The sequence below is a fragment of the Coregonus clupeaformis genome, chromosome 37 (assembly GCF_020615455.1).
Source record: "Coregonus clupeaformis isolate EN_2021a chromosome 37, ASM2061545v1, whole genome shotgun sequence".
Classification (NCBI taxonomy): Eukaryota; Metazoa; Chordata; class Actinopteri; order Salmoniformes; family Salmonidae; genus Coregonus; species Coregonus clupeaformis.
This window is the reverse complement of record NC_059228.1, coordinates 8,061,826-8,088,890: the sequence shown is the minus strand read 5'-3', so window position 1 is coordinate 8,088,890 and position 27,065 is coordinate 8,061,826. Positions and strand designations below refer to the sequence as shown.

At 44.8% G+C, this 27,065-nt stretch overlaps 1 protein-coding gene across 2 annotated transcripts in view; it reads left to right on the top strand.

Moving 5' to 3' along the window:
* Positions 1 to 23,030, top strand: part of LOC121553762 (TATA-binding protein-associated factor 172-like) — a 61,755-nt gene extending 38,725 nt beyond the window's left edge. The window contains exons 20-39 of one of the 2 annotated variants that reach the window (XM_045211523.1): positions 4 to 180; positions 1,746 to 1,989; positions 2,234 to 2,418; positions 2,511 to 2,667; positions 2,917 to 3,026; positions 3,448 to 3,649; positions 3,924 to 4,072; positions 4,832 to 4,984; positions 11,182 to 11,303; positions 17,618 to 17,785; positions 17,929 to 18,006; positions 18,096 to 18,225; positions 18,749 to 18,890; positions 19,086 to 19,216; positions 19,578 to 19,700; positions 20,314 to 20,466; positions 20,725 to 20,933; positions 21,299 to 21,458; positions 21,704 to 21,874; positions 22,040 to 23,030. In XM_045211523.1, the coding sequence (XP_045067458.1) occupies positions 4 to 180; positions 1,746 to 1,989; positions 2,234 to 2,418; positions 2,511 to 2,667; positions 2,917 to 3,026; positions 3,448 to 3,649; positions 3,924 to 4,072; positions 4,832 to 4,984; positions 11,182 to 11,303; positions 17,618 to 17,785; positions 17,929 to 18,006; positions 18,096 to 18,225; positions 18,749 to 18,890; positions 19,086 to 19,216; positions 19,578 to 19,700; positions 20,314 to 20,466; positions 20,725 to 20,933; positions 21,299 to 21,458; positions 21,704 to 21,874; positions 22,040 to 22,177 (3,102 nt within the window). In that variant the 3' untranslated portion in view covers positions 22,178 to 23,030. Of the gene's footprint in view, positions 1 to 3; positions 181 to 1,745; positions 1,990 to 2,233; positions 2,419 to 2,510; positions 2,668 to 2,916; positions 3,027 to 3,447; positions 3,650 to 3,923; positions 4,073 to 4,831; positions 4,985 to 11,181; positions 11,304 to 17,617; positions 17,786 to 17,928; positions 18,007 to 18,095; positions 18,226 to 18,748; positions 18,891 to 19,085; positions 19,217 to 19,577; positions 19,701 to 20,313; positions 20,467 to 20,724; positions 20,934 to 21,298; positions 21,459 to 21,703; positions 21,875 to 22,030 lie in introns of both variants that reach the window. The other variant, XM_041867139.2, reaches the window with a different exon arrangement.
* The last annotated feature ends 4,035 nt before the right edge of the window (positions 23,031 to 27,065 follow it).

Genomic DNA, 27,065 nt, shown 5'->3' with positions numbered 1-27,065 from the left:
TAGGTGACCACCATCTTCGCAGAGTCCACCGTGGGTCTGGATATGAAGTCCAAACAGTTTCAGCCACTGGACAGCAAGCGTCAGCAGGCCCAGTCCACGGTGGGCGAGACCGGTGTAGAGTGGCAGCAGCTGCACCTGCGTGTCCACATGTTTACCGCCTGCGCCGTGGTCAACCTGCAGGTAGTCCGCACCAACGTCATCTAATACTGCTGACTGATACTGGCAACTTGATTTCTTTATCGATACTTTGCTTTCCGGATATCGACACCTATTCAAATTGTTTTAAATATTTTGTACTTTAAAACATTACACTGTGTTCAAAATATTAAGAACACCTGCTCTTTCCATGACAGACTATCCAGGTGAAAGCTATGATCCCTTATTGATGTCACTTAAATCCACTTCAATCAGTGTAGTTTAAGGGGAGGAGACAAGTTAAAGAAGGATTTTTAAGCCTTGAGACATTGTGTATGTTCGGCATTCAGAGAGTGAATGGGCAAGACCAAAGATTTAAGTGCCTTTAAACGGGGTATGGTAGTAGGTACCAGGCGCACCGGGTTATGTCAAGAATTGCAACGCTGCTGGGTTTTTCACGCTCAACAGTTTCCCATGCGAAATGACTAAAATGTAAATATAGATTGGTCCACCACACAAAGGACATCCAGCCAACTTGACACAACTGAGGGCAGCATTGGAGTCAACATGGGCCAGCATCCCTGTGGAACGCTTTCGACACCTTGTAGAGTCCATGCCCTGACGAATTGAGGCTGTTCTGAGGGCAAAAGGGGGGGTGCACAACTCGATATTAGGAAAGTGTTCCTAATGTTTGGTATACTCGAGTGGCACAGCGTTCTAAGGCACTGCATCTCAGTGCTTGAGGCGTCACTACAGACCCCCTGGTTCGATTCCAGGCTGTATCACAACGGGCCATGATTGGGAGTCCCATAGGGTGGCGCACAATTGGCCCAGCGTCGTCCGGGTTTGGCCGGTGTAGGCCGTCATTGTAAATAAGAATTTGTCCTTAACTGACTTGCCTAGTTAAATAAAGATAAAATAAAAATACTCAGTGTAGATTTACCATTTTGTAAGTATTTTTTTCCCCCTCTGCTCACCTGTTTAGCCAAAGCATTGTTTTGCATTATATTCTTAATTGAAGGCCTATTTGGCATTCCAGATTAGGTCATTGTCTCTATTTGCTGTTTTATTCAGTATTCATGTATTTTTAATCCTCATTTACACTGAACAAAAATATAAACGCAACATGTAAAGTGTTGGCCCCATGTTTCAAGAGCTGAAATAAAAAATCCCAGAAATGTGCTGAGGAGTATTTCTGTCTGTAATAAAGCCCTTTTGTGGGGGAAAAAGTCATTCTGATTGGCTTGGCCTGGCTCCCGCTGTGGGTGGGCCTATGCCCTCCCAGGTCCACCCATGGTTGCGCCCCTGCCCAGTCATGTGAAATCCATAGATTAGGGACTCATTTATTTATTTCAGTTGAACTGATTTCCTTATATGAACTGTAACTCAGTAAAATATTTGAAATTGTTGCGTTTATATTTTTGTTCAGTATAAATGCATAGTATTAGTATTGATATCAGCAATATTAGCCAGAGAAGTACATGGAGTCATATGGAAACTGAAATGTACAGCGTTAAATCTGGGTTGTGTTCATTAGGCACCAAACAGACTATTTGGACTTGTCCAAGAAACAAACGCTCATTTTCATTTTCCCACATCCCAACCTGCAGGCGCTACCAGACAAGCTGAACCCGGTGGTGCGTCCGCTGATGGAGGCGGCTAAGCGGGAGGAGAACACCCTGGTTCAGGGCTACGCCGCCTCCTTCATCGCCAAGCTGCTGCAGCAGTGTGCTGGTAGGCAGCCATGTCCCAATTCCAAGATCGTCAAGAACCTGTGTTCGTCGGTCTGTGTGGACCCCCTGCTCACGCCCTCCGCGGCCTGCCCCGTGCCCCCCATTCAGGAGACTGCTAGAGGTATGGGATGGGTTACACAACAAGGTTTTAATCCTGGTTCGTGTTCATTAGGGCACACCATAGTGAAATGTAGACAAAATTGAGAAGATCTTATGGTCCCTCCCTGTTTCAGTCAGATTTGTTCCGTTTGGTGCCTTATGAACATGACCCAGATTAACACTAACGAGGTTGTGGCTGCCAGAAACAGATTTGACATAGAACCCTCTGACACTCACTCTGTTGTTCCTTTCTCTCTCACCCCTAGCTGGCATGTCGGAGAAAGAATGCATGCACCACATGGTCAATAAGACTAAGGGCATCATCACCCTGTACCGCCACCAGAGGGCAGCATTCGTCATCACCAGCAAGAGGGGCCCTACCCCCAAAACCCCCAAGACCCCCACCACTGAACTGCCACCCGGCAGCACCATCACCACAGACACTGATGAGGTGGGTGACTGAGAGGGAGCAAACGTTTACCTGAACATTTACCTGTGTATTGACTGTTCTTGATGAAGATGGTTTATTTTTGACCGTTTCAGAATAAAAAGCCATGTCTCGTCCAGAGAAGAGGGGCCGAGTTCTCCCTGATAACGGTTGCCAGGCACTTTGGCCAGGAGCTGACGGGGTCACTGCCATACCTCTGGGAGTCTGTGGTGGGACCTTTGAGGGCCGTGGTGGAGGACAACCAAGGCATCGGTATGCTACACTACTCATTAGATCATATGGGTCATTTTCATTAGGGATCACCGTAACTGAAAACAAACGTTTCTTATTGGACAAGGAAAGGTAGCCCTTCCCAGTTTCAGTCCATTTGGTGCCTAATGAACATGACCAAGATGTATTGCTATTTGCTGTCCACTTCTAGATGGGCATCTTCATATACCGCTTGTGTGTGTCGTCAACAATGAAGAGATATTGATGCATTTCTGCTCTGTGGTGTTGTAGATGGGAAGCTCCAGCTGGAGAGGGGGGATGCTGCGGCCCAGGAGCTGGTCAACTCTCTGCAGGTGCTGGAGGTCACGGCTGGGGCCATGGCCCCCGAGCTCAAACCTCTGGTAAGACAACATGCAGGAGTCTCACTAGTAGAACCACCAACACCCTATCTACCAAACCCCAGTAAAAGATTGACTTCTCAAAGCTCTCTTTCATTTAAAGGGAAATTACACAACTTTCTCCAATGTTTTCAAACCTCAAAAGTAGTCGGTCAAGATGAGTCCACATCCCTCACCATCTGCTGTGTAGGTCCAACTATATGCCTCAAGCCCAAATTAATGGTGAAGATGAGCACCGGTATCTGGAAATTACGTGGCGGTGTTTTGGATAGTGGCATGTACATCACCTGCCACAATCCAAAACACCTCCATGTGGCCTGGTACGTGTGTTTATCTCAACAGAGGACTTTGACATGAAAACATCAGACACTTTGATTTTGGAGTGTATTGTCTGTCTAGTAAGTTCTTCCCCTGTGTGTTTCAGTTGTTGGAGCACCTGCCCCACCTGTTCACCTGTCTGCAGCACCCGTACACGGCCGTGCGTCACATGGCGGCGCGCTGCGTTGGCGTGCTCAGTAAGATCGCTACCATGGAGACCATGAACCTGTTCCTGGAGCGCGTGCTGCCCTGGCTGGGGTGCATCGAGGATGGCACTAAGCAGGAGGGGGCCATCGAGGCCATGGCCTGTATCCTTCATACGATGTCAGTCAGACATGTTCCCATGTATGGGCTACCAACCAATGTTTTTATGTAAGATAGAAAAATGACATGCCATGGAGTAGACACTTTTATCCAACAGTACATTGAGTGCATGAATGCATTTGTTGTATATGTGACCCCAGCGGGAATCGAACCCATAACCCCACAAGACCTGATGTAACTGAAAGAATGGGTGTAATAATGAAACCAGGGGAGTGGGTGTCGTGTGGTTGGTTGTCCTTGACCCCTTGACCCCCCCAGGTGTGATGGAGCAGTTGGATGTGGACATCGTGCCGTACATTGTGCTGCTGGTGGTGCCGGTGCTGGGCCGCATGAGTGACCCCAGTGACAGTGTCCGTTTCATGGCCACGCAGTGCTTCGCCACCCTCATCCGCCTGCTGCCACTTGAGGTAAACACACACACAACAATACAGCACAGTCAGTATATTTTAAGGAGATTTGTTTGAGCAAGTAGTTATTTGGGTGTAGTTTAGTCTTTTTTGGGTGCCAGGTAATTTGTAGATCTGTGATTCTGCGCAGTCCGACTGCAGTGTAGTCGATTTCAAACACTCGCTATATCTGCCATATACATGCTATCTGCAGTGTTACTTCCTACTGTGCAATATGGTTATTTGCCTTTTGCCCAGTAGAGGGCAGTATCTCACTGTTTTCCTATGCTGAATAGCGGGGCTGTATTTTATGTGATGGTCATTTGGAGGGTGTGTGTGCTCTAATGAAGTTGGGCATTTTTTATTGATGGCGACATTGACATCTGTCAGCGGTTAAGTGTTGTCAGTTTATTTGTTCACTTCAATCAGAAAGATTAAGTGGGAGTAATGAAATCGGCGCATTGCAGAACCGGGACGGCTCAATGTCAGCCAAATTACCTCCCATACGGAGACACGCACAGTTGACTCCCGTATAAAACATTTAGGAGGCTTGGCTTTTGCAGCTGGTAATGTTTGTTTGGATGTCTTACACCCTTTTCACACTATCATGCAGACCCCAATTGTATTGAGCTCAGATATTTTATTTTCTCATTATTTCCAGCAAGGTTCCAGCAACTATGGTGGATGTGAAACCAGGCCAGCAAAGTACAGCTGGGCTTGGTTCAGCTTAGTGATGTGAAAAAGGTATGAGTTTTGAGTCTGAACTTTTTATTTTTTCAGGCGGGTATCCCGGATCCTCCCACCATGTCGGATGATCTGATTCGCCAGAAGGCCAGAGAGCGTCACTTCATGGAGCAGCTGCTGGACAGCAGGAAGTTGGAGAACTACAAGATCCCTGTGCCCATCAAGGCTGAGCTCCGCAAGTATCAGCAGGTGTGTGTTTACATGGCCTTTTTTTTTCTTTGTGCATTTACATTTTGTGGGTGTTAGAATTCTACCAACAATTGGTCGGGCCGATATTTTTCGGCCGATATTAGCCCTTTCATAGTCTTATCGGCTAACAGTCCTTGGCTATAGGTGCAGCCGATATCCCCTTTATAGCGCGAGCGCACTGTGCCTCTTGTGTCAAACTGCTGCAAGCTACAGCCGGCACAACTCACTCATTGCTACTAAGCCTTTCATCGAGGAACCTATAGGCTGGATCTTGCTACCCACTCATGCTGCACATAATTTATCACACTTCAATAATGCAGAAATGTTGAACTCTAAATTAATTTACAGTTCGGAAAAGCAATGTCCATACAGGCTAGAGCACTTCACAAAGAAAGATACCGTTAGCTAGCTAGTAGCTAGCAAAATAACATTGAGCATTCACATAAAGCTAACTTTGCTAGCTAGCTTACAGCTAAAGTAGGGATGCAAATATCAGTCAATTTTGCAGCCGACAAACCATCCTCCATTAATCGGTTAACAAACGGTTACATTCGTTCCAAACAGTAAAATGAGGTGACAACAAAGTACTATGCATGGGTAGGGTGTTAGGAGGGTAAAATAGCATTGCTGAACTGAGCATACCAAATGATACAACTCTCAGCACAGTGCACTTTGTTTAATATCTGTGGGCATTACCATTGCTGAGATATTACAATTTGTGTAACCGAATTCTGGGTCGAAAGGTCGCAGGAGATAATGCACCGGTCAATGGCAAAGCCTTTTCCAAAAATGGCACCAAAATGACACCGGTAGATTCAGATTAACATACAGAAACTAAAATATCTCAAGATAGGAAAGTTCTATCAACATGACATTTTCAGGGGTTATACATATTATGAGCATGTTAAAATTAAATATGTACAGTGCATTTGGAAAGTATTCAGACCCCTTGACTATTTCCACATTGTTACGTTACAGCTTTATTCTAAAATTTATTCAATCGTTTTTTTCCCTCATCAACCTACACACAATACCCCATAATGACAAAGCAAAAACAGGTTTTTAGACATTTATGAAAAACGTAAATATCACATTTACGTAAGTATTCAGACCCTTTACCCAGTACTTTGTTGAAGCACCTTTGGCAGCGATTACAGCCTCGAGTCTTCTTGGGTATGACACTACAAGCTTGGCACACCTGTATTTGGGGAGTTTCTCCCATTCTTCTCTGCAGATCCTCTCAAGCTCTGTCAGGTTGGATGGGGAGCGTCGCTGCGCAGCTATTTTCAGGTCTCTCCAGAAATGTTCGATCGGGTTCAAGGACATTCAGAGACTTGTCCCGAAGCCACTCCTGTGTTATCTTGGCTGTGTGCTTAGGGGCGTTGTCCTTCGCTCCAGTCTGAGGTCCTGAGCGCTCTGGAGCAGGTTTTCATCAAGGATCTGTCTGTACTTTGCTCCGTTCATCTTTCCCTCGATCCTGACTAGTCTCCCAGTCCCTGCCGCTGAATAACATCCCCACAGCCAGATGCTGCCTCCACCATGCTTCACCATAGGGATGGTGCCAGGTTTCCTCCAGATGTGACGCTTGGCATTCAGGCCAAAGAGTTAAATATGTGTTTCATCAGACCAGAGAATCTTGTTTCTCATGGTCTGAGTCCTTTAGGTGCCTTTTGGCAAACTGCAAGCGGGCTGTCATCTGCCTTTTACTGAGGAGTGGCTTCCATCTGGCCACTCTACCATGAAGGCTTGATTGGTGGTGCTGCAGAGATGGTTGTCCTTCTGGAAGATTTTCCCATCTCCACAGAGAAACTCTGGAGCCATCGGGTTCTTGGTCACCTCCCAGACCAAGGCCCTTCTCCCCCAATTGCTCAGATTGTCCGGGCAGCCAGCTCTAGGAAGAGTCTTGGTGCTTCCAAACTTCTTCCATTTAAGAATGGAGGCCACTGTGTTCTTGGACCTTCAATGCTGCAGACATTTTTTGGTAGCCTTCCCCAGATCTGTGCCTCGACACAATCCTGTCTCTGAGCTCTTTGGACAATTCCTTCGAACTCATGGCTTGGTTTTTGCTCTGACATGCACTGTCAACTGTGGGATCTTTATATAGACAGGTGTGTGCCTTTCCAAATCATGTCCAATCAATTGAATTAACCACAGGTGGACTCCAATCAAGTTGTAGAAACATCTCAAGGATGATCAATGGAAACAGGATGCACCTGAGCTCAATTTCTCATAGCAATGGGTCTGAATACTTGTGCAAAAATTTCTAAAAACCAGTTCACTTTGTCATTATGGGGTATTGTGTGTAGATTGAGGGAAGTATTTAATCAATTTTAGAATAAGGCTGTAAAATGTGGAAAAAGTCAATGGGTCTGAATACTTTCCGAATGCACTGTATACATACCGGGAAACTTCAATTAAACACAAATAGCCACCTGTTCCTTTTCAGTAGCCTGGCAACGGCACACATTTCAGCAAATAAACACCTGTTTTAAATAAACGCCCTGTCTAAATTAAATGTTGATTAGGTTACCATTAATTGTTTACAAGGTTGAATGTTTAATTTGTTACATTACATAATTCAGTAGTGACTTGGAATAGTTATGGCAATCAGCCATTTTTATCAGCAGTAAGTAACTGTTAGCTTTTGGCTGCTAGCTAACTGGCAAGCACAAAAACACAACTTCGGGAATACAGACCCCAAGAAATCGTCTGATCGCCGTCTAGTGGTGAAATTAAGAACTGACAAATGCACAGTCAGGATAATTATTCTGTCTTTTTATTTTTTTTTATTTTAAAGCATACTAAGACAAAAAAAAAACGTGACAGTGTGTAAATGATAACACATAAGTGCAGGAAATGAAGAAATTGATTAAAATGCTGGTAGTGAATGCTGGAAATAAACAATTAACTATGCAAATGAACAAAAGCTGTGTACATTAAGGAAATATAGAAGTCTGTCTCTAGAAAGCGCCTGTTGTGTCCAGTGATTGAAGCAAATTAAAGCCTGGGCTATTAATTGAAGTGTTACGGTATGCACATGTATACATTTCATGTTGCATGCAATAAATCATTGACCAATTAGTATTTTTCCACTTAAGTTATTTATTTTGACCTACTAATGCAATTAGTCACACACATATGCTACAGTACTAACCAGAGGTCATACCTTTAGGGTTTTAGTGTGCTTGTAACAGAAACAGTAATTTGACTCAACGTCTTATTTTTCTTCTGCCCACCTGCTCTAAAACTGTGTGCGGTGGCTAACCTTCCTGATAGCTACTCTAGCAAAGGTGATATTGTAAAATTGCATGAAATCTTGACCGCAGCATAGCAAAATGTTCCCAAGAATCTGATCTATATGGTCAAACAGTGTAGATAATAGCTTGCTTCCTTCTCACTCAAGCATTTTTTTAGCTTTCTCTACAAACCTCCTTCGACGTCAGTCAACTTGTATACTTCGAGTTGGTACTTAACTCGTTTATGATTGGACAAGATAACACCTCCCAAAATGGACGAATGTGAAAGCAGTATTTTCAGGAGAACGCGAAAAGTGGTTGTCAGAAGAAGCGTAAAACCGCTCTGGCCCCACTGATGGAGCAATTGACATTTACACATTATTCATAACATATTAAGGAAGATTTACATTTATTTAAATTCACAGTTGATCAAAATATGATTTATAAAGTGAGCACCAGAGTGAAACAGCAGTATTCTCAGTCAAGATTGTCACGTGACCTAACACCCTAGCATGGGTACAAGGAATGGAAATTAAGAGCTTTAAAAACATGGACAATAGGAAGCCGATCGTCTCATATTATTGAACGTACAACTTCTGTAAGGAAGCAGACCATGTAAAGATGGTTTCATGTGACAGAGATGAATATCTCTGTTAATGTAGAAAGAGGGGAAATCTAAACATGCAACAACTAGAATGCTTCTCCTTTCTGTCTCTGCTCCATTGCACCCTGCTCTGGCTGCTTCAGCCTGTCTGAGTTGCCTAGCAACAGGTTTCTGCTCGCAGCGCGCTCTGACTAGAGACTGAGCATTAGTTGACGTTACGCAAGCTACTTTCTAACTCAAACTCACTGTACATTACAATTTTAGTCAAAATAATAATTCTGGTCGTATCCAACACTGTTCCAGTTTTTTGAGTGACGAGATTTGTTATATTCTGACACAATTTAATTCCACAAAATTATACAAATGAACCTATAGACCGATAATTTTGTGGGGACTATCGGTTAATCCTTAAGTCTATTGACGCACCTGTTTAACATAATAATAAAAAAATCCCCATCAAAATCCGTCAGTTTAAGCTAGAGATATATATTTGAGCTAGGGATGTCGGCCTTCCACATCTGCGATGGAAGGTGGCAGAACTACAGCAGTGTTTGTCAGACCATGAGACATCCCGAAAATCGGTCTTCTCACAAACTGTAGTGTCCGAACGGTTTGACTCTATGGAAAGGGGGGACTCTCACAAACGTCATGGGGTTCTCTGTTTTGCTCTACGACCCCCACAAGTGTCACAGGACTCGTCTGAAGGTAACCCATACAAACGGATGGAGGTAGTTCTGTGCCAACAAAAATAAGGGGTTAAATATGTGTCCAAAAAACTAAAATATTTCCTGAGCTCTCTTATATCTCCTAGATATAGAACAGACGCTTAAATCGCATTCCTTATGAGTTATTTTGACTATTTTATGCCATTTAGGAATGTGTTATTCAATGCGTTTCTATGGGCTATAGTAGTAGGCCAAATTCAATATTTTATTTTATTAAAAATATATATAATTTTTTTTATACCTGAAGGGGTCATTAAAATTCAAAGTCAAATAGCTAAAGGATCCATGGTATAACCATCTTAAAACAATTCAATTTCTTTACCAGAAAGTCAGTGTTTCTGCACAGACCCTTTTAAGCGCAACACACAACGAGCTCTGCTGTGCGGTTGTCATAGTTACCACAAGCACAAAGTAATAATTATGGCTTATCCACAGATAGAACAATGAGACCAATATTTCACCGATATTTGTATACGTGCACTTCACGGAGGAGGTGTTCCCTAACGGAAATATGCAGATGCATGCTAGAACGCACCAATAGGATCTCGCTAGCTCGTGCTTGGCTCTGCCAACCTCCTTGCTATAATTTCTTAATCTGATTTTAACCCTAACCTTAACCACACTGCTAACATTATGCCTAACCCTAACCTTAAATTAAGACCAAAAAGGGATTTTTTGTTTTCATGAATTTTTACTATATAGCCAATTTTGACTTTGTGGCTGTGGTAACTAGTGACAACCCTGCTGTGCAGTGTGCTCTCGGTCTCAGCAGCTAGCAGCTGTGTAGAGCAGTCTATCTCTTGTGGTGCTTAAACAACCATTATGCGTGTAGCTTTGAGCAACAATTTTGAAGGAAAACGTACATAAAGTTCAACCATAAACACATTTCCAGGGCGTTTCTTTAGATAACAGCAAAAACATCATTTGCACAGAAGGAGCTAGCTAGTTATGCTAACATTAGCTAGCAGCTAGCTAACCAAACAAGAGTGTTTACAATGCCATGGCTGAATGCCTCTTGGTTAAACTCTAATCAAGAGGCATTCAGCAGCGGTAGATTAGGGTTGGAGTGAACATCTACAGAACAGTAGCTCTCCAGGAACAGGGTTGGAAAGCATGTGTGTGGCATCCACTGCTCCTCAGATATGCTCCAGGACTAAAGGATGAGGGATGGCCTTGTCTCTAACTAGTTAAAGAACTCTGCAAGCAATTCAGCACTTTCCACTTCATCTTCGGTCTCATTGTCTTCTGCCAGCCTCTACAAATAGGGTTTGCTTTAAATGTTGCAGGGAGGGCGGTTGCTGCTGACAAATGGCTTTAGGACAGAACACATTTTAAAGTGGTGAAATGGATGGGCTATGTCCCCAACCTCCATCTCTCTCTAATGGAAAAGTGATTTGTAGATCAGTGATTCTGCCTGCGATGTAGTCATACGCAAAATATCAGCACAGTGACAATGTTTGTGTATGAACCCTTTCACTCATCACTTCACAAGGTGTGGCATAAAATGCAGTGCAACAGCTCATTTGCATCACATCGTTGTCCCTCTCTGCCAGAGCTAGTATGTAAAATGTTTGACAAGGTTATTAAAATGAATAATTTGATGGACCGTTTCAATAACTTTGATCTTTCCAGGACGGAGTGAACTGGCTGTCCTTCCTGAACAAGTACAAGCTGCATGGTATCCTGTGTGACGACATGGGCCTGGGCAAGACCCTGCAGTCCATCTGCATCCTTGCTGGGGACCACTACCTCAGGTACTTAACTGCATGACCACACACACACTGGTCGTGTTCCAGGCCGACTATATTGCAGTTGCGCTGTTTGCATCATCCAATGGTTGCATGCCATGTCATCGACTGCAGTCGAGCATCAGATTGCTATAGCATATGTGGTTACCAGACGTCCTCAGAGCACGCAACAGAACGGTCTACAGTCTACACTCGGTTCATTTTTTATGAAATCGTTTTCATTAAATATTTCTTTATCCTAGTTAGTTTTTTATTTTTATTATTGGATTCTGCAATGCGTTTAGCCTTTACGACTGGGACTGCAAGTTTGCGTCCCGGATTCCTCTTAAGTAGCAGTTAGCTGCTAGCCGTCATGAAAACAGAGCAGGCTAACGCTAGCAGTGCAAGCCCACTGGTGTTTTTTCCCAGGGCTGGTCACAAATGCTTTAGGTGTTTTGATGATTTCCACACAATCACAAGATTGTGGAACTGAAAATTGGACAGGGATTTGTCTGCCCTAAATGCACCACCATCAAGCAGCTTAGGGAAGAGATCCTCTGGCTATGAGAAAAGGATGACCTATTTTCTAAGTACACCAACCTTACTGTAGCCCAGGCAAACCGAATCGGTTTTAAATGCCTATAGCAAAGCTGTCGTTGAGTCGGGCGGCGTTGATCTGTCCCAATCCAACGGACAGATGTTAAGCTCAACTCCGCGGCCCATGGGCGACTGGATCTCGCAAGGCGTAGGAGATCGGGGAGGCAGTCTGGCCACCCTTCATCTATCCGAGAAGATCCGATTCAGCTATCAAACAGCTTTGCCCCGCTTGAGACAGTTCTACCAGCCCCGGGAGTCAGCACGGATCATGGGAATATACCAACAGCCAGTGGCCGCCCAGTGGCACCCTCCCACATGGCCACCACAGTTCAGCAGGTTGCTGACCCAAGACGACAGAAGGGTCTCGGGCCAGCCACCACATTCCTGGGATTTCCGACGCAATCCGCTGTTGCTGGTGCGAAGAATCAGGCTAGCCTGGCTCGAAGTCTCCATCCCCCCTGCCTGAGGCAGTCCCATCCCACTCCCCCTCTTCCTTAACCATCGGATTCCATCACGACCATCATCATTGTGGGCAGCTCGACGGTGAGAGATTTTGGCCTGCCTACAGTCTGTGGACCAAGGTGACCCAGGAGCCTGTTTCCATAACATTAACTCCCTCCTGCCTACGGTTCTGGCCAACTACGCTGTTATTCGACATCATCGTCACTCGCATAGGTTTTAATTACCTTCGTTTAGGCGATCTGAGGGAGTACTACAAAATAAATTGTAACACCCTCGCTAGCACAGGGAAGAGAATAATTAATTCTGGCCCCCTCCCGTTCTATCGATGGGGTTCGGAGCGTTTCAGCCGACTCGTTGCCCTAAATGAGTACCTGAAGAAACTTTGCAAGGACAGGAATGTCTCCTTTTGTGACAACTTTGATTTGCTGTGGGAGCAACAAGCACTTTTAAAAGACTGGATTCACCCTAACCGCAGGGGTTATAGGATTATTTCCAGCAATATCGCGAACTGTTTTAGACTGATGGACAGGGTCTGGTAGTACTCCAGTCCTCCCTGTCAGAATAAGCAACAGAGGACTTGGAAACCATATCAACTCCTATAGAAATGGCACTATGGTTATTGTGAGTAACCTAATTTATGTTCCTCTAACGCTGCCTTCTAGTGAGTTTATACAAACTGTCATCTCCTACCATTCTGATAAATTGGAGACTGTCAGAAAACCTGGTTGTAACGTTAATCATTTGGTGGTTGTTCCATTGGTTACCTCGAGGCTGATGCCCCAGGGGCAGAGAGGCCCACACTCATTGAATATGCCGCTTTTAAATGTTAGAGCAATCACTAGTAAAACCTTTCTCGTGAATGACCTCATTACAGAGCACAAAGTTGATTGCATGTTTTTGGGCCCCGTGTAGCTCAGTTGGTAGAGCATGGCGCTTGCAACGCCAGGGTTGTGCGTTCGATTCCCACGGGGGGCCAGTATGAAAAATATATATTTTAAAAACTGTATGCACTCACTTAACTGTAAGGATAAGAGCGTCTGCTAAATGACTAAAATGTAAATGTTTCTCACTGAAACATGGCTGCTTCAGATTGTAGTGCTACTCTTACTGAAGCCCCCCCGACTACAGCTTTTCATACTCTATCAGAAAAGGGGAAAAGGGTGGGGTGACAGCCTCTATTTTTACTAATGCTCTCAGCTGTAAAGACATGTCGTTTGGCGACTAAGTATTTTGAGCATCATGCTCTGCTGTTTAAATGTCAGCCACCAGTGCTGGCTATAAGCCTGCATTGGCCATCAAAGCACTGCCCCCACTTTATTTACTGATTTCTTTGAACTATAGTCTATTGTCCTTGAACTATGATCAAATCATTGTTGGGTGATTTTAATATTCATGTTGACAGAGGCTGACTCCAAGGCAATTGAATTGATGAATCTTTTGAGCTCTATCCTCTGAAGTGGTCCTCTGTAGCTCAATTGGTAGAGCATGGCGCTTGTAATGCCAGGGTAGTTGGTTCGATCCCCGGGACCACCCATACGTAAAAATGTATGCACATATGACTAAGTCGCTTTGGATAAAAGCGTCTGCTAAATGGCTTATTATTATTATCCAACATGCTACTGGACCCACCCATAACCGTGGCCATACTCTGGACCTGGTTATTACCAAGAGGCTTTCTATTGACATATCCTCTATTGTTGATGTTGCTTTATCTGATCACCACTGTGTATTTTTTACTGCCTTGTTGCCCCTTACACTGCCCAGTAATACTGAATACCTTATTAAGAAACGCTATCTTACCTCTGAAGTTGCTACAGATTTTGTGTGTATGAACAATACACCATCACCTATTCTGCTTTCCTCTTGTGGTGATTTAGTTAACTTTAATAGCAAATGAAGGGCAACCATTGATGCCATAGCTCCAGTAAGGTTGAAAAAGGCCACATCCAAACAGAGAGCCCATTGGATGAGTGAGGAAACTAATCAATTAATAAGAAATTGCAGAGCGGAAGTGGAGAAAGTCAAAGTTTCTGTTCAATTATGATATTCTGAGAGTGCAACTTGGCATATATACCAAGGCAATTAGAAATGCCAGACGGGTACATTTTTCTAACTTGATCACTAATAATCAGAATAATTTGAGTGTTCTTCTCTACCATTGATGGCCTGATAAATCCTACCCCCGCAAGTCTCTGAACTTTCCTCCACATCTTAAGTGTGATGAGTTTGAGATAAGATCAAACATTAGGCTGGGTATCAGTCAAGCAAGACCTGATGAGTTTTGATATACAGTGCATTCGGAAAGTATTCAGATCCCTTGACCTCTAACATTTTGTTACGTTACAGCCTTATTCTAAAATAGATCAAGTAGTTTTTTTCCCCTCATGAATCTACACACGATACCCCATAATGACAAAGCAAAAACAGGTTTTTAGACATTTATGAAAAACGTAAATATCACATTTACGTAAGTATTCAGACCCTTTACTCAGTACTTTGTTGAAGCACCTTTGGCAGCGACGACAGCCTCGAGTCGTCTTTGGTATGACGCTACAAGCTTGCCACACCTGTATTTGGGGAGTTTCTCCCATTCTTCTCTGCAGAGCCTCTCAAGCTCTGTCATGTTGGATGGGGAGCGTCGCTGCACAGCTATTTTGTGGTCTCTCCAGAGATGTTAGATTGGGTTCAGGTCCGGGCTCTGGCTGGGCCACTCAAGGTCATTGAGGCTTGTCCCGAAGCCACTCCTGCAGTGTCTTTGCCGTGTGCTTAGGGTCATTGTCCTGTTGGAAGGTGAACCTTCGCCCCAGTCTGATGTCCTGAGCGCTCTGGAGCAGGTTTTCATCAAGGATCTCTCTGTACATTGCTCCGCTCATCTTTGCCTCGATCCTGACTAGTCTCCCAGTCCCTGCCGCTGAAAAACATCCCCACAGCATGATGCTGCCACCACCATGCTTCACCGTAGGGATGGTTCCAGATTTCCTCCAGACGTGACACTTGGCATTAAGGCCAAAGGGTTCAATCTTGGTTTCATCAGACCAGAAAATCCTGTTTCTCATGGTCTGAGAGTCCTTTAGGTGCCTTTTGGCAAACTCCAAGAGGGCTGTCATGTGCCTTTTTTACTGGGCAGTGGCTTCAGTCTGGCCACTCTACCATAAAGGCCTGATTTGGTGGAGTGCTGCAGAGATGGTTGTCCTTCTGGAAGGTTCTCCCATCTCCACAGAGGAGCTCTGTCAGAGTGGCCATCCGGTTCTTGGTCACTTCCACGGTACCAAAACATTTCTGCAGCATTGAAGGTCCCCAAGAACAGCGGCCAGCTCTAGGAAGAGTCTTGGTGGTTCCAAACGTCTTCCATTTAAGAATGATGGAGGCCACTGTTCTTGGGGACCTTCAATGCTGCAGAAATGTTTTGGTACCATTCCCCAGATCTGTGCCTCGACACAATCCTGTCTCGGAGCTCTACGGACAATTCCTTCGACCTCATGGCTTGGTTTTTGCTCTGACATGCACTGTCAACTGTGGGACTTTATATAGACAAGTGTGTGCCTTTCCAAATCATGCCCAATCAATTTAATTCACCACAGGTGGACTCCAATCAAGTTGTAGAAACATCAAGGATGATCAATGGAAACAGGGTGCACCTGAGTTCAATTTCGAGTCTCATAGCAAAGGGTCTGAATACTTATGTAAATAAGGTATTTCAGTTTTTTTTTTGTGTATGTATACATTACACACACACACACACACACACACTTGCAAACATTTCTAAACCTGTTTTCACGTTGTCATTATGGGGTCTTGTGTGTAGATTGATACAAATAAATAATTTAATACATTTTAGAATAAGGTAACGTAAGAAAATGTGGAAAAAGTTAAGGGGTCTGAATACTTTCTGAATGCACTGTATGTTACCCCTTAGCAACGTTATAAGAAAGCACAGCATTGCTTTCCACTGCTACGCAGACGATACACAAATTTAAGTTTCTGTGGATTTTAGCTCCATAGATAAATTATTAGACTGTATTGGTGATTTTAAATACTTGGATGGCTCACAACCTCCTCCAGCTAAATCAAAACAATACCGAGGCACTTATTCTTGGAGCCAAAGCATAGAGAGAGAATCTGGCCGCACATTCTAATTCAGGACAGTAAAGGTAAAAAACCTAGGTGTAACTTTAGATTCTGAACTCTATTTCAAATCACACGTGTGTGAGTGACCAAGATAGCTTTTTACCACCTGAGGAACATTGTCAAGTTGCGGCCGTTTCTCTCTCAGGCTGATACAGAAAGACTCATTTACATTTTACATTTAAGTAATTTAGCAGACGCTCTTATCCAGAGCGACTTACAGTTAGTGAATACATATTATTATATATATATATATATATATATTTTTTTATACTGGCCCCCTGTGGGAATTGAACCCACAACCCTGGCGTTGCAAACGCCATGCTCTATCAACTGAGCTACATCCCTGCCGGCCATTCCCTCCCCTACCCTGGACGACGCTGGGCCAATTGTGCGCCGCCCATGAGTCTCCCGGTCGCGGCCGGCTGCGACAGAGCTTTAATTACAAGCAGGCTTGACTACTGTAATGTTCTCCTGTCTGGTCAACCCAAGAAAGCCATTGGTCAACTGCAAAACATACAGAATGTTGCAGCACCGGTACTGACCAAGACCAGATGGAGAGCACACATTACACCGGTTTTAATGTGTCTGCACTGGCTGCCTGTAGGTTGTAGAATAAATTAAGATTCTTCTATTGGTTTTTAAATCAATCCACATTTGTGGAACCCCAATACATGTCAGACATGCTTTTTAGTTATGTACCCAGTAGGTCCCTCAGGTCCTCTGGCACTGGCCTTTTAACTATCCCAAAGCCAAGGGCATGGAGAGGCAGCCTTTAGTTACTATGCCCCTAGCCTTTGGAATAGTCTGCCAGAGAACCTGAGGGGGTCAGAAACTGTGGACATATTTAAAAGGGATCTTAAAACGCACCTTTTTAGCGCTGCTTTTCATTAAGGTGGTTTTTAGTCTTTCATTTAAAAAAGGTGTATGTAGTAAATAGTTATTTTTTCCCTTTGTTTTTCTGTGAAGCACGTTGCATCCATGCCTGAAATGTGCTATATAAATAAAGCTTGATTGGATTAAATACCTATCCAGGCGTTGTGAAATCTGGCAGGCAACTGCAATGTAGTCGTCCTGGAACGTGTCCACTGTTTTGACTTTAAACTATACACCGTCAGCACATCTGTTGTTGAAGGAGTTATATTAATTGTGTGCAGGGCGCAGGAGTATGCCAAGACCAAGGCAGCAGACAGCACCCCCCTGCCCTCTCTGGTGGTGTGCCCCCCCACCCTGACGGGCCACTGGGTGGACGAGGTGGGCAAGTTCTGCACCAAAGAGTACCTGAACCCCCTGCACTACACAGGACCCCCCAACGAGCGAGCACGGTAAGACCCCTAGACTGACCCTTACCCACCCAAACATACACGTGATTCCACCACAGAGAGGTTGCGTAGGAGAACACAGCATCATTTGTTTAAATTATTATGAGGTTAAAATAATACATGAGTTCTTGTTTTTTCTATTGCAGGTTACAGCATCAAGTGAAAAAGCACAACCTAATAGTTGCCTCGTACGATGTTGTACGAAACGACATTGACTTTTTTAGGTGATTATTTAAAAAAATGAAATGTGTTTTCTCCATCTCTCATTTGGAATAGTGGATGTCATTTTATAAATAATATATTACATTTTCAGGAATGTAAAATTCAACTACTGTATCCTTGACGAGGGCCATGTGATCAAGAACGGGAAGACCAAGCTCTCCAAGGCCATCAAGCAGTTGGCAGCCAACTTCCGAGTCATCCTATCAGGAACGCCCATCCAGGTGGGGGCATTTTCTTCAGCCGATAAGGAGCCTTTTTTCCTGAGTGAAACTTTGCACATTTTTTTACGGACTAAAATGTACAAAGGCATCTGCAGTGGAATGCATCTGTTGCAGTGTGTGTGTTTGTTTTGACACTTTTGTACTAAACTTTAATGTAAGACCATGATCCTCTTGAGCCTGTTAATGTTCTGTGCTCACTGCATCAAATCAATGTTGCCTAATCATTTATCTGTTCTGGCCTAATGATTCGTTCCTCCACTCTGTGGGGCGGTTGGCAGTATTGTCTTTACATTGATGGGTGTATTAGTGGATGAAATGAAATAAGGACATTATGCCAAGCCTGTGACATTAATGGTGATGTACTTAAGATTCAGTGAATGCCTATTGTCCAGTCTGCCGCTGTAGACTTCTTTTTATAGATGAGTTCAGTCCAAGCAGTCAGACCACTTCCAAGTCGCAGCATTTATTTCAGTCTAACACAACTCTCTCACTTTCTTTCTCTCCCTCTACCACCTCTCCTCAGAATAATGTTCTGGAGCTGTGGTCGCTCTTTGACTTCCTCATGCCCGGCTTCCTGGGCACAGAGCGCCAGTTTGCTGCCCGCTACGGCAAGCCCATCCTGGCCAGCCGTGACGCCAAGAGCTCGTCACGCGAGCAAGAGGCCGGTAAGATCGGATTTTCCGCGAGGGCCTAACAATGAGTGCACGGAAGCTGGGTCTTGTTCATTTGTCACTAGGGTTGTGACAATACCAGTCTGACGATATTGCGACACTTGATTTTTCACGGCAAAAAAAATTAATACAAAAATCTGACTGTGTTTTTGTTTCTTGTGCCGACGGTGTTGCGCTCCTCCACTCCAGGGGTGCTGGCCATGGAGGCGCTGCATCGCCAGGTGCTGCCTTTCCTCTTGAGGAGAATGAAGAAGGACGTGCTGCAGGACCTGCCCCCCAAGATCATCCAGGACTACTACTGCAACCTCAGCCCTCTACAGGTACACCATGGAGGACCCACCTCTGAAACACTGTTATAACGTCATGTAGATGGCCTTTTAATATGAAGAGGACAGCATTAGCTTATGTCTTGTGATGGCCTACCCTGTGTTTATTCCAATATCTAGTCACCATATCAAGTAAATCTGAGGCTGCTGCAACAAATGTTCATGTTACAATCCATGAAATGAAAGCCTGATCTGTGTGCGATTTTGCGATTGACTACATTGCAGACAGAAATCACTGATCTACAAATCACATAATAACTACTCATTATATGATTTAAGATGAGCAATTCTGCGCCTTACCTTGCTCAAACTGATCCCCTCAAACACACGTCTCTCTCTCCCTCTCTGTCTGCAGGTTCAGCTGTATGAGGACTTTGCCAAGTCCCGGGCCAAGGTCAGTGTGGAGGACACCATCTCTACAGCCTCCATCCACGAGGAGGAGAAGCCCAAGTTGAAGGCCACGGGCCACGTGTTCCAGGTACACACACACACACACACACACACAGACACAGACGCACGTCAATGTATGTAACTGCTTTCTTTTTAGTTTTGGGATTGTCTCTGGGGCCTTTTTTTGCCACTTTTCTCACATGTGACCTGCATCGAAACAATATGTCATGCATGATCCGGTTGATATGGTATATCTAGAGGGCGGCAGGTAGCCTAGCGGTTAGTGTTGGGTCAGTGACCGAAAGGTTGCTAGTTCGAATTCCAGAGCCGACAAGGGGGAAAATCTGTCTGTGCACTTGAGCAAGGAACTTAACCATAATTTCTCCAGGGTCGCCGTTGATAATGGCAGACTCTGACCGTGACCCCACTCTCCGAGGGTGTCTCGGGGGAATAATCAAAGCTTGATGATGAGTTAGTTATTTGAATCCAGTCTATAGTGCTAGGGCAAAAACCAAAACATGCGCCTATGGGGGCCCAAGGACCAAGTTTGGGAAACACTGCCTTAGACTGCTGCACCGCCTCGGCACACATTTCCAATTCACACATGCGTATAACGTACATGTGTGAAATAGGACACAATATACATTTGTGTGTATACACCATACTTGGAATTTGTTATCTACATCCTCTTCCCTCTCCAGGCTCTGCAGTACTTGAGGAAGCTGTGTAACCACCCAAGCCTGGTACTGCTGCCACAGCACCCAGAGTACAAGCGCATCACAGACCAGCTGGCAGCCCAACACTCCAGCCTCCGAGACATCCAGCACTCGCCCAAACTCTCAGCCCTCAAACAGGTACCACTCTACCCCTATACCCCACCTCTGGGTGCCACTCATTCCCCAGTCCTTACACTAAACCCAATCTCAGCCACGCACCACCTCTATCCCCTCTCTGCCTTCACGTACCATTCTATAACTATCGCTCAATCTTCTCTGCTTCAGAAGTGGCGGTTATTGGGATAGTAGTGAGGTCCATACTACTCAACCCTTACAGATAAAAACACCCAGTGAGTAAATTGTTATACTGAGCTTTTTTTCTTCCCCCTCGACCAGTTGTTGTTGGACTGCGGTCTGGGCAGCGGCGGCTCAGCGGAGGGCACAGAGGCGGTGGTGGCCCCGCACAGAGTGCTGATCTTCTGTCAGCTGAAGAGCATGCTGGACATCGTGGAGCACGACCTCCTCAAGCCCCAGCTGCCCACCGTCGCCTACCTGCGTCTGGACGGCAGCGTCCCGGCGGGCCAGCGCCACGCCATCGTCTCCAGGTGAGAAGGGAGGAGCATGGAGGGAGTCTTTGGGTCCTGTGTGGGACAACGCAAATAAATGGCGTTGGTGTCAATCAAGCCTGGAATACTGTCATTAGTAGTGACGCCAGCACTCCTTCCATGTTATTTGTTTTTATGACGGGACCACTTGGAAGTAGTTTGAGGGACCGGTATTGGGCATAGATAGTAGGCCGAGCTGAGGCTTGAACCAACGTCACCAGGGTGTATGTGTAGTCAGGGGCACCAGACTCCGGCACAGTCAGTGCGTTCTTTGCTGAAATGTCACTCACAAATCTCATCTGAATGTAATGGCACTGCCCTTCTGTCGCTGTCTCTCTACTGTGCTCCGTCACGCTCGCTCTCAGGTTCAACAACGACCCCTCCATTGATGTGCTGCTGCTCACCACCCATGTGGGTGGTCTGGGTCTGAACCTGACCGGCGCCGACACGGTGGTGTTTGTGGAACATGACTGGAACCCCATGAGAGACCTACAGGCCATGGACCGCGCCCACAGGATAGGACAGGTACTCTAGTGCCTCTGCATGGACACAAATGTCAAATCAAATATCCAGGCCAGTGTGGTTTGGTTCAGCCCTATAGTGGGAATCAGGCAATAGCATGTTTGAGTGGATCAGTTTTGAGTAAGCAGAGGCGCAGAATCACTCATCCAACTGCAACGTAGTTCATCTCAAACGTGCACAGGCTTGGCGGTTGGCAGTCAACGTAGTGAGAAGTGCCACATTTTGTAATGGTGTGTCTCTTCTTGCAGAAACGCGTGGTGAACGTGTATCGTCTGATCACGCGTGGCACCCTGGAGGAGAAGATCATGGGCCTGCAGAAGTTCAAGATGAGCATCGCCAACACGGTCATCAGCCAGGAGAACGCCAGTCTGCAGAGTATGGGCACCGACCAGCTCCTCAACCTCTTCACCCTGGACAAGGTCAGTAGCACTCACTTGGATACACACACACACACACACACACACACACACACACACACACACACACATACACGTGCATTATTTATTTATCTTTGTCTTCTTAGCCATTCTACTTCTACATGTTTCGATCTCTCCAACCTGTCTCTCTCCGTCTAGGATGGTAAGGATGATAAGGGTGAGTCGTCATCCTCCGGAGGGAAAGCCTCCATTAAGAACGTGCTGGACGGCCTGGGGGACCTGTGGGACCAGCAGCAGTACGAAACCGAATACAACCTGGACAGCTTCATGCACTCGCTCCACTAACCTCCTAGCCCCTCTTACCTAGCCAGACTAAACCATCCAGGGTTCAGTGCCATCTGCCCGTCTGATGCTGGTTATCCCTATGGCTCCCTCAGTATTCTCCTACCCCAAAGCCCACTTACTAGACAGCCTTCCCACCTTTAGTCATGTGTGCCCTCCTGTCCCAGGGGGACAGTGGAGCAGGGTCCTCTAGTCTCTCATTGAGACTGCCTGTACAGTGGAGCAGCAAGCTGGGACTACCCAGAGACCACTCCAGCCCTGTGGTGGTCCGCCTTCTAAACTGAAGTCTTAAAGCACTCCCACACCCACTTTTAGAGGACTACCAGTGTTATATTGACATTATAGCCAAAAACAAGATGTGTGACTGAAAGAAAGAAAGAACGGGGGGGGGCAAGGATGGTTGTAAGCCATCCTATAGGAACACACACACACACACTAGTGTGCTGGCTCTTTATAGCTGGTTACTGGATTGTACTGTTGCTACCGGCTAGTAGGGGTGTTTTGGGTTTTATACCTGTGACTATAGATGACTCATCCCCCACACATGTCCTGTGTAAGCACATTCACTTGACCTTTCTCGCCACATAGAACTCTGTATCGATCAGTTGGCTGGTCTGGCACAGGATTGGAAAAGCTGTGGCCATGGCCAGTGCTGCTCCTCCCCAACCTTGTGAAATGTTACTCTAAATGGCACTGCACTGAAGCAGCCTCACAGGGACTTATACCGTGGGGCCAAACTGAAACTGGCCCCCCAAGGGGACTTGTCAGAGTTTTAAGAAAATGCAGACCTGTAAATATTTCTTTAATTGTTACTTCTTGTTTAAACTGATAGTTATATTAAATTCTAGACCTTTCAGTGGGCGTCCTGTTTTGTGCGTACTCTGTTGTCCCCATAGACTGCATTCCTATGTTGATTGAAGAACACTGTCTATAACTTTGAACATGGCCAGTAGAGGGTGTGTACTTGCATTTAGGAATGATGGCACTGAGATTAGCTCTGAATGAACAGTTTATCGGGACAAAGTAAAGATGACTATACACTGTCAGTAATAGTAGAGCTTTAGTCTGAGCAGGTGATGGGCAAACTAGTGCAATTGCTTACATTAACTACTGACTCCCAAACCTTTCAGACACATTGCTGCTACACATCTGGTAGGGAGAACAAACTACCTTGTGAATCCAGATTCCCTTTACTCTCAAAAGGCACCATAGGCCATATCATCTGCATCATAACCTTACTTTTTAGAGGGCAAATACAAACTTGACGAAAGTGACGCGGAAGTGCAAGAAAGCATCTAATGACGCACTTAGCTGTTCCATGAGTGGTCTGAGGCAGTAACAAGTGAAATTTTGGTAACAATGGTTTTGGGAAACAGCTCGGAGATTTAACAATGTTCCTACGACGGTTCGAACGATGAGTTTAGCCCAAAGATGCTTTTGGGAAACCGGGCCCAGATCCATCTACGCTTGTAAGATATCCAGACACAATGCATCCCGACTACATCCAGAGGGGGTCATGAAGATCAGATCAATGTATTTTAATCGTCTACACCTGTCAAAATGTGGACAAGATCAGGAAAAAGGACGCTTGTCATAAGGTATAAACAGGGCTTCAGTTGCTGCATCAGCCCCTTACCTGCAAGGGAATAAGGCTGTACTTCTCAATGATTTATCTGTTGAAGCAGGTTGGGTGTGGTACCTTTCCTCAGACACCTAAATTTAGCAAAAAAAGAAACGTCTTCTCACTGTCAACTGCGTTTATTTTCAGCAGACTTAACATGTGTAAATATTTGTATGAACATAACAAGATTCAACAACTGAGACATAAACTGAACAAGTTCCACAGACCTGTGACTAACATAAATTGAATAATGTGTCCCTGAACAAAGGGGGGGGTCAAAATCAAAAGTAAGTCAGTATCTGGTTTGGCCACCACCTGCATTAAGTACTGTAGTGCATCTCCTCATGGAATGCACCAGATTTGCCAGTTCTTGCTGTGAGATGTTACCCCACTTTTCCACCAAGGCACCTGCAAGTTCCTGGACATTTCTGGGGGGAATGACCCTAGCCCTCACCCTCCGATCCAACAGGTCCCAGATGTGCTCAATGGGATTGAGATCCGGGCTCTTCGCTGGCCATGGCAGAACACTGACATTCCTGTCTTGCAGGAAATCACGCACAGAACGAGCAGTATGGCATTGTCATGCTGGAGGGTCATGTCAGGATGAGACTGCAGGAAGGGTACCACGCTCGGTCCGATGATGCTGTGACACACTGCACCAGACCGTGACAGACCCTCCACCTCCAAATCGATCCCGTTCCAGAGTACAGGCCTCGGAATAACACTCATTCCTTCGACGATAAACGCGAATCCGATCATCACCCCTGGTGAGACAAAACCGCGACTCAGTGAAGAGCAGCCAGTCCTGTCTGGTCCAGCGACGGTGGGTTTGTGCCCATAAGCGACGTTGTTGCCGGTGATGTCTGGTGAGGACCTGCCTTACAACAGGCCTACAAGCCCTCAGTCCAGCCTCTCGCGGACAGTCTGAGCACTGATGGAGGGATTGTGCATTCCTGGTGTAACTCGGGCAGTTGTTGTTGCCATCCTGTACCTGTCCCGCAGGTGTGATGTTCGGATGTACCGATCCTGTGCAGGTGTTGTTACACGTGGTGTGCTACTGCGAGGATGATCAGCTGTCCATCCTGTCTCCCTGTAGCGCTGTCTTAGGCGTCTCACAGTACAGACATTGCAATTTATTGCCCTGGCCACATCTGCAGTCCTCATGCCTCCTTGCAGCATGCCTAAGGCACGTTCACGCAGATGAGCAGGGACCCTGGGCATCTTTCTTTTGGTGGTTTTCAGAGTCAGTAGAAAGGCCTCTTTAGAGTCCTACGTTTTCATAACTGTGACCTTAATTGCCTACCGCTGTTAGTGTCTTAACGACAATTCCACAGGTGCATGTTCATGAATTGTTTATGGTTCATTGAACAAGCATGGGAAAAGCGTCTGCTAAATGGCATATTATATTAAAGTGTTTAAACCCTTTACAATGAAGATCTGTGAAGTTATTTGGATTTTTACAAATTATCTTTGAAAGACAGGGTCCTGAAAAAGGGATGTTTCTTTTTTTGCTGAGTTTATATGTAGCATGATGGGTTCTGCTGCATGGCGGGACAGTTATAGATTATGGATCACTGAACATGCACAAACATGGAAAAGGGAGTGCTTGGAAGAAGAGTTGTCAAGTACAATAGTGCAAGTTGGTCAACCCTTTAAGACTTGTGATATAACATATCACATTAGTAGACGCTTGTGACAAAGGCACAACTAAGGTTTAACTTGCATGCACATTGTAAATGCTGCTAAAACCCTATTGACCTAAACATAATCCCTCTTCTTACTTGAAGTATACTGATAAGCCTACATTGCTTCAGTAATCCTAATGTAACATAATTCTTTAGAAATTGAATTTATACTGAACAAAAATATAAATGCAACAGTGTTGGTCCCATGTTGAAATGATCCCAGAAATGTTCCATTCGCACAAAAAGCGTATTTGCCTCCCAGGCCCACCCATGGTGGCACCCCTGCCCAGTCATGTGAAACCATAGATTATGGCCTAATAAATGTATTTCAATTGACGGATTTCCTTAAATGAACTGTAACTCAATCAAATCTTTGAAATTGTTGCATTTATATTTTTGTTCAGTATAGTTATCTTGATACGTTTCTTTTCTCACTTCACATCTTTCCATTCCAGTCACACACAGTCGAGCACCTTATTCCAGGAGGAAATACAAGGGATGGGAGAAGAGGTGCAAAAGGAGGCCATGCAAAAGACGACAATGTTTCACAGCATCATACAACTACGTTTAATAAGATTTGCTTGTTACTAGTACAGAAAAGGGAAAAGTAAGGTGGGAACTGCACACTTGAAGTAGTAGTAGTAGTAAGCATTAGCAGCATAGAGCTCCATGTTTTTTAAAATCAGTTATACTACCAATTCAGACACCATACGTCCAAACATTCTCAAAGCCTCGTCAAGATGGAACCAGTAATCAAACCAAAAATACAAAGTATAATAAATGAACACTTAAAAGTAGTGATTTTGTCTGAAAAAAAACTATTGAGCAGGTTTTGAATCTTTTTTGTTTATCACATGATGAAGAGGCCTACTGACTACCCAGAGAGAACATCCATGAAGCATAAGTGAAAACATACTATTTCTAGTGTTACGTGAAATATATAGGTATATTTAATGAAGATTATATGAAAATGCCTCCACCAAACACATGATTTTCTTCCTACCAAATCTTAGCCTTTCAGTTGCACAAACACAGGTGCTTATTATTGTCAGGGTATAAAAATGATAAATACTAGACAAATACTTGGTGGTATGAGTGTAATACTGACCCTTGGGAGAAAGCAACCATTGGGTTAGTAGAAGAGATGAAGGTTATTAGTACAAACTGGTAGAAGAGAAAAGCTAGAAGTAACATTCTTGGACCAGCATTTGCATTGGTGTTTTTTTCTCTTATTGATGACCATACTGTAGTACAGGAAGTGATGTCACAACACTTCATGTGGAGAATTAGTCTATGTAAAATTAGGGCAAAATCAAGTCAATGCCATCCCCTAAGAACACACCACATAATATCAAAAGAGGATGTTAAAGGGTTTCTTGGGTCAAATGAATTTCAAATCTAAGGCCAGTTCATACACTATAGCAATCTAGCTGGTTTGGGGACAGAAAGAAAACATGCCAAAGATTTAGATGTATGACTCCTCTTATTAAGATGAATGGATTCCAACAAGTCACTCCCTCCACTTAACATTTACATTCATACTTAAATACAATCTCAATGGTGCACATAGCCACTTTTCAGGCTA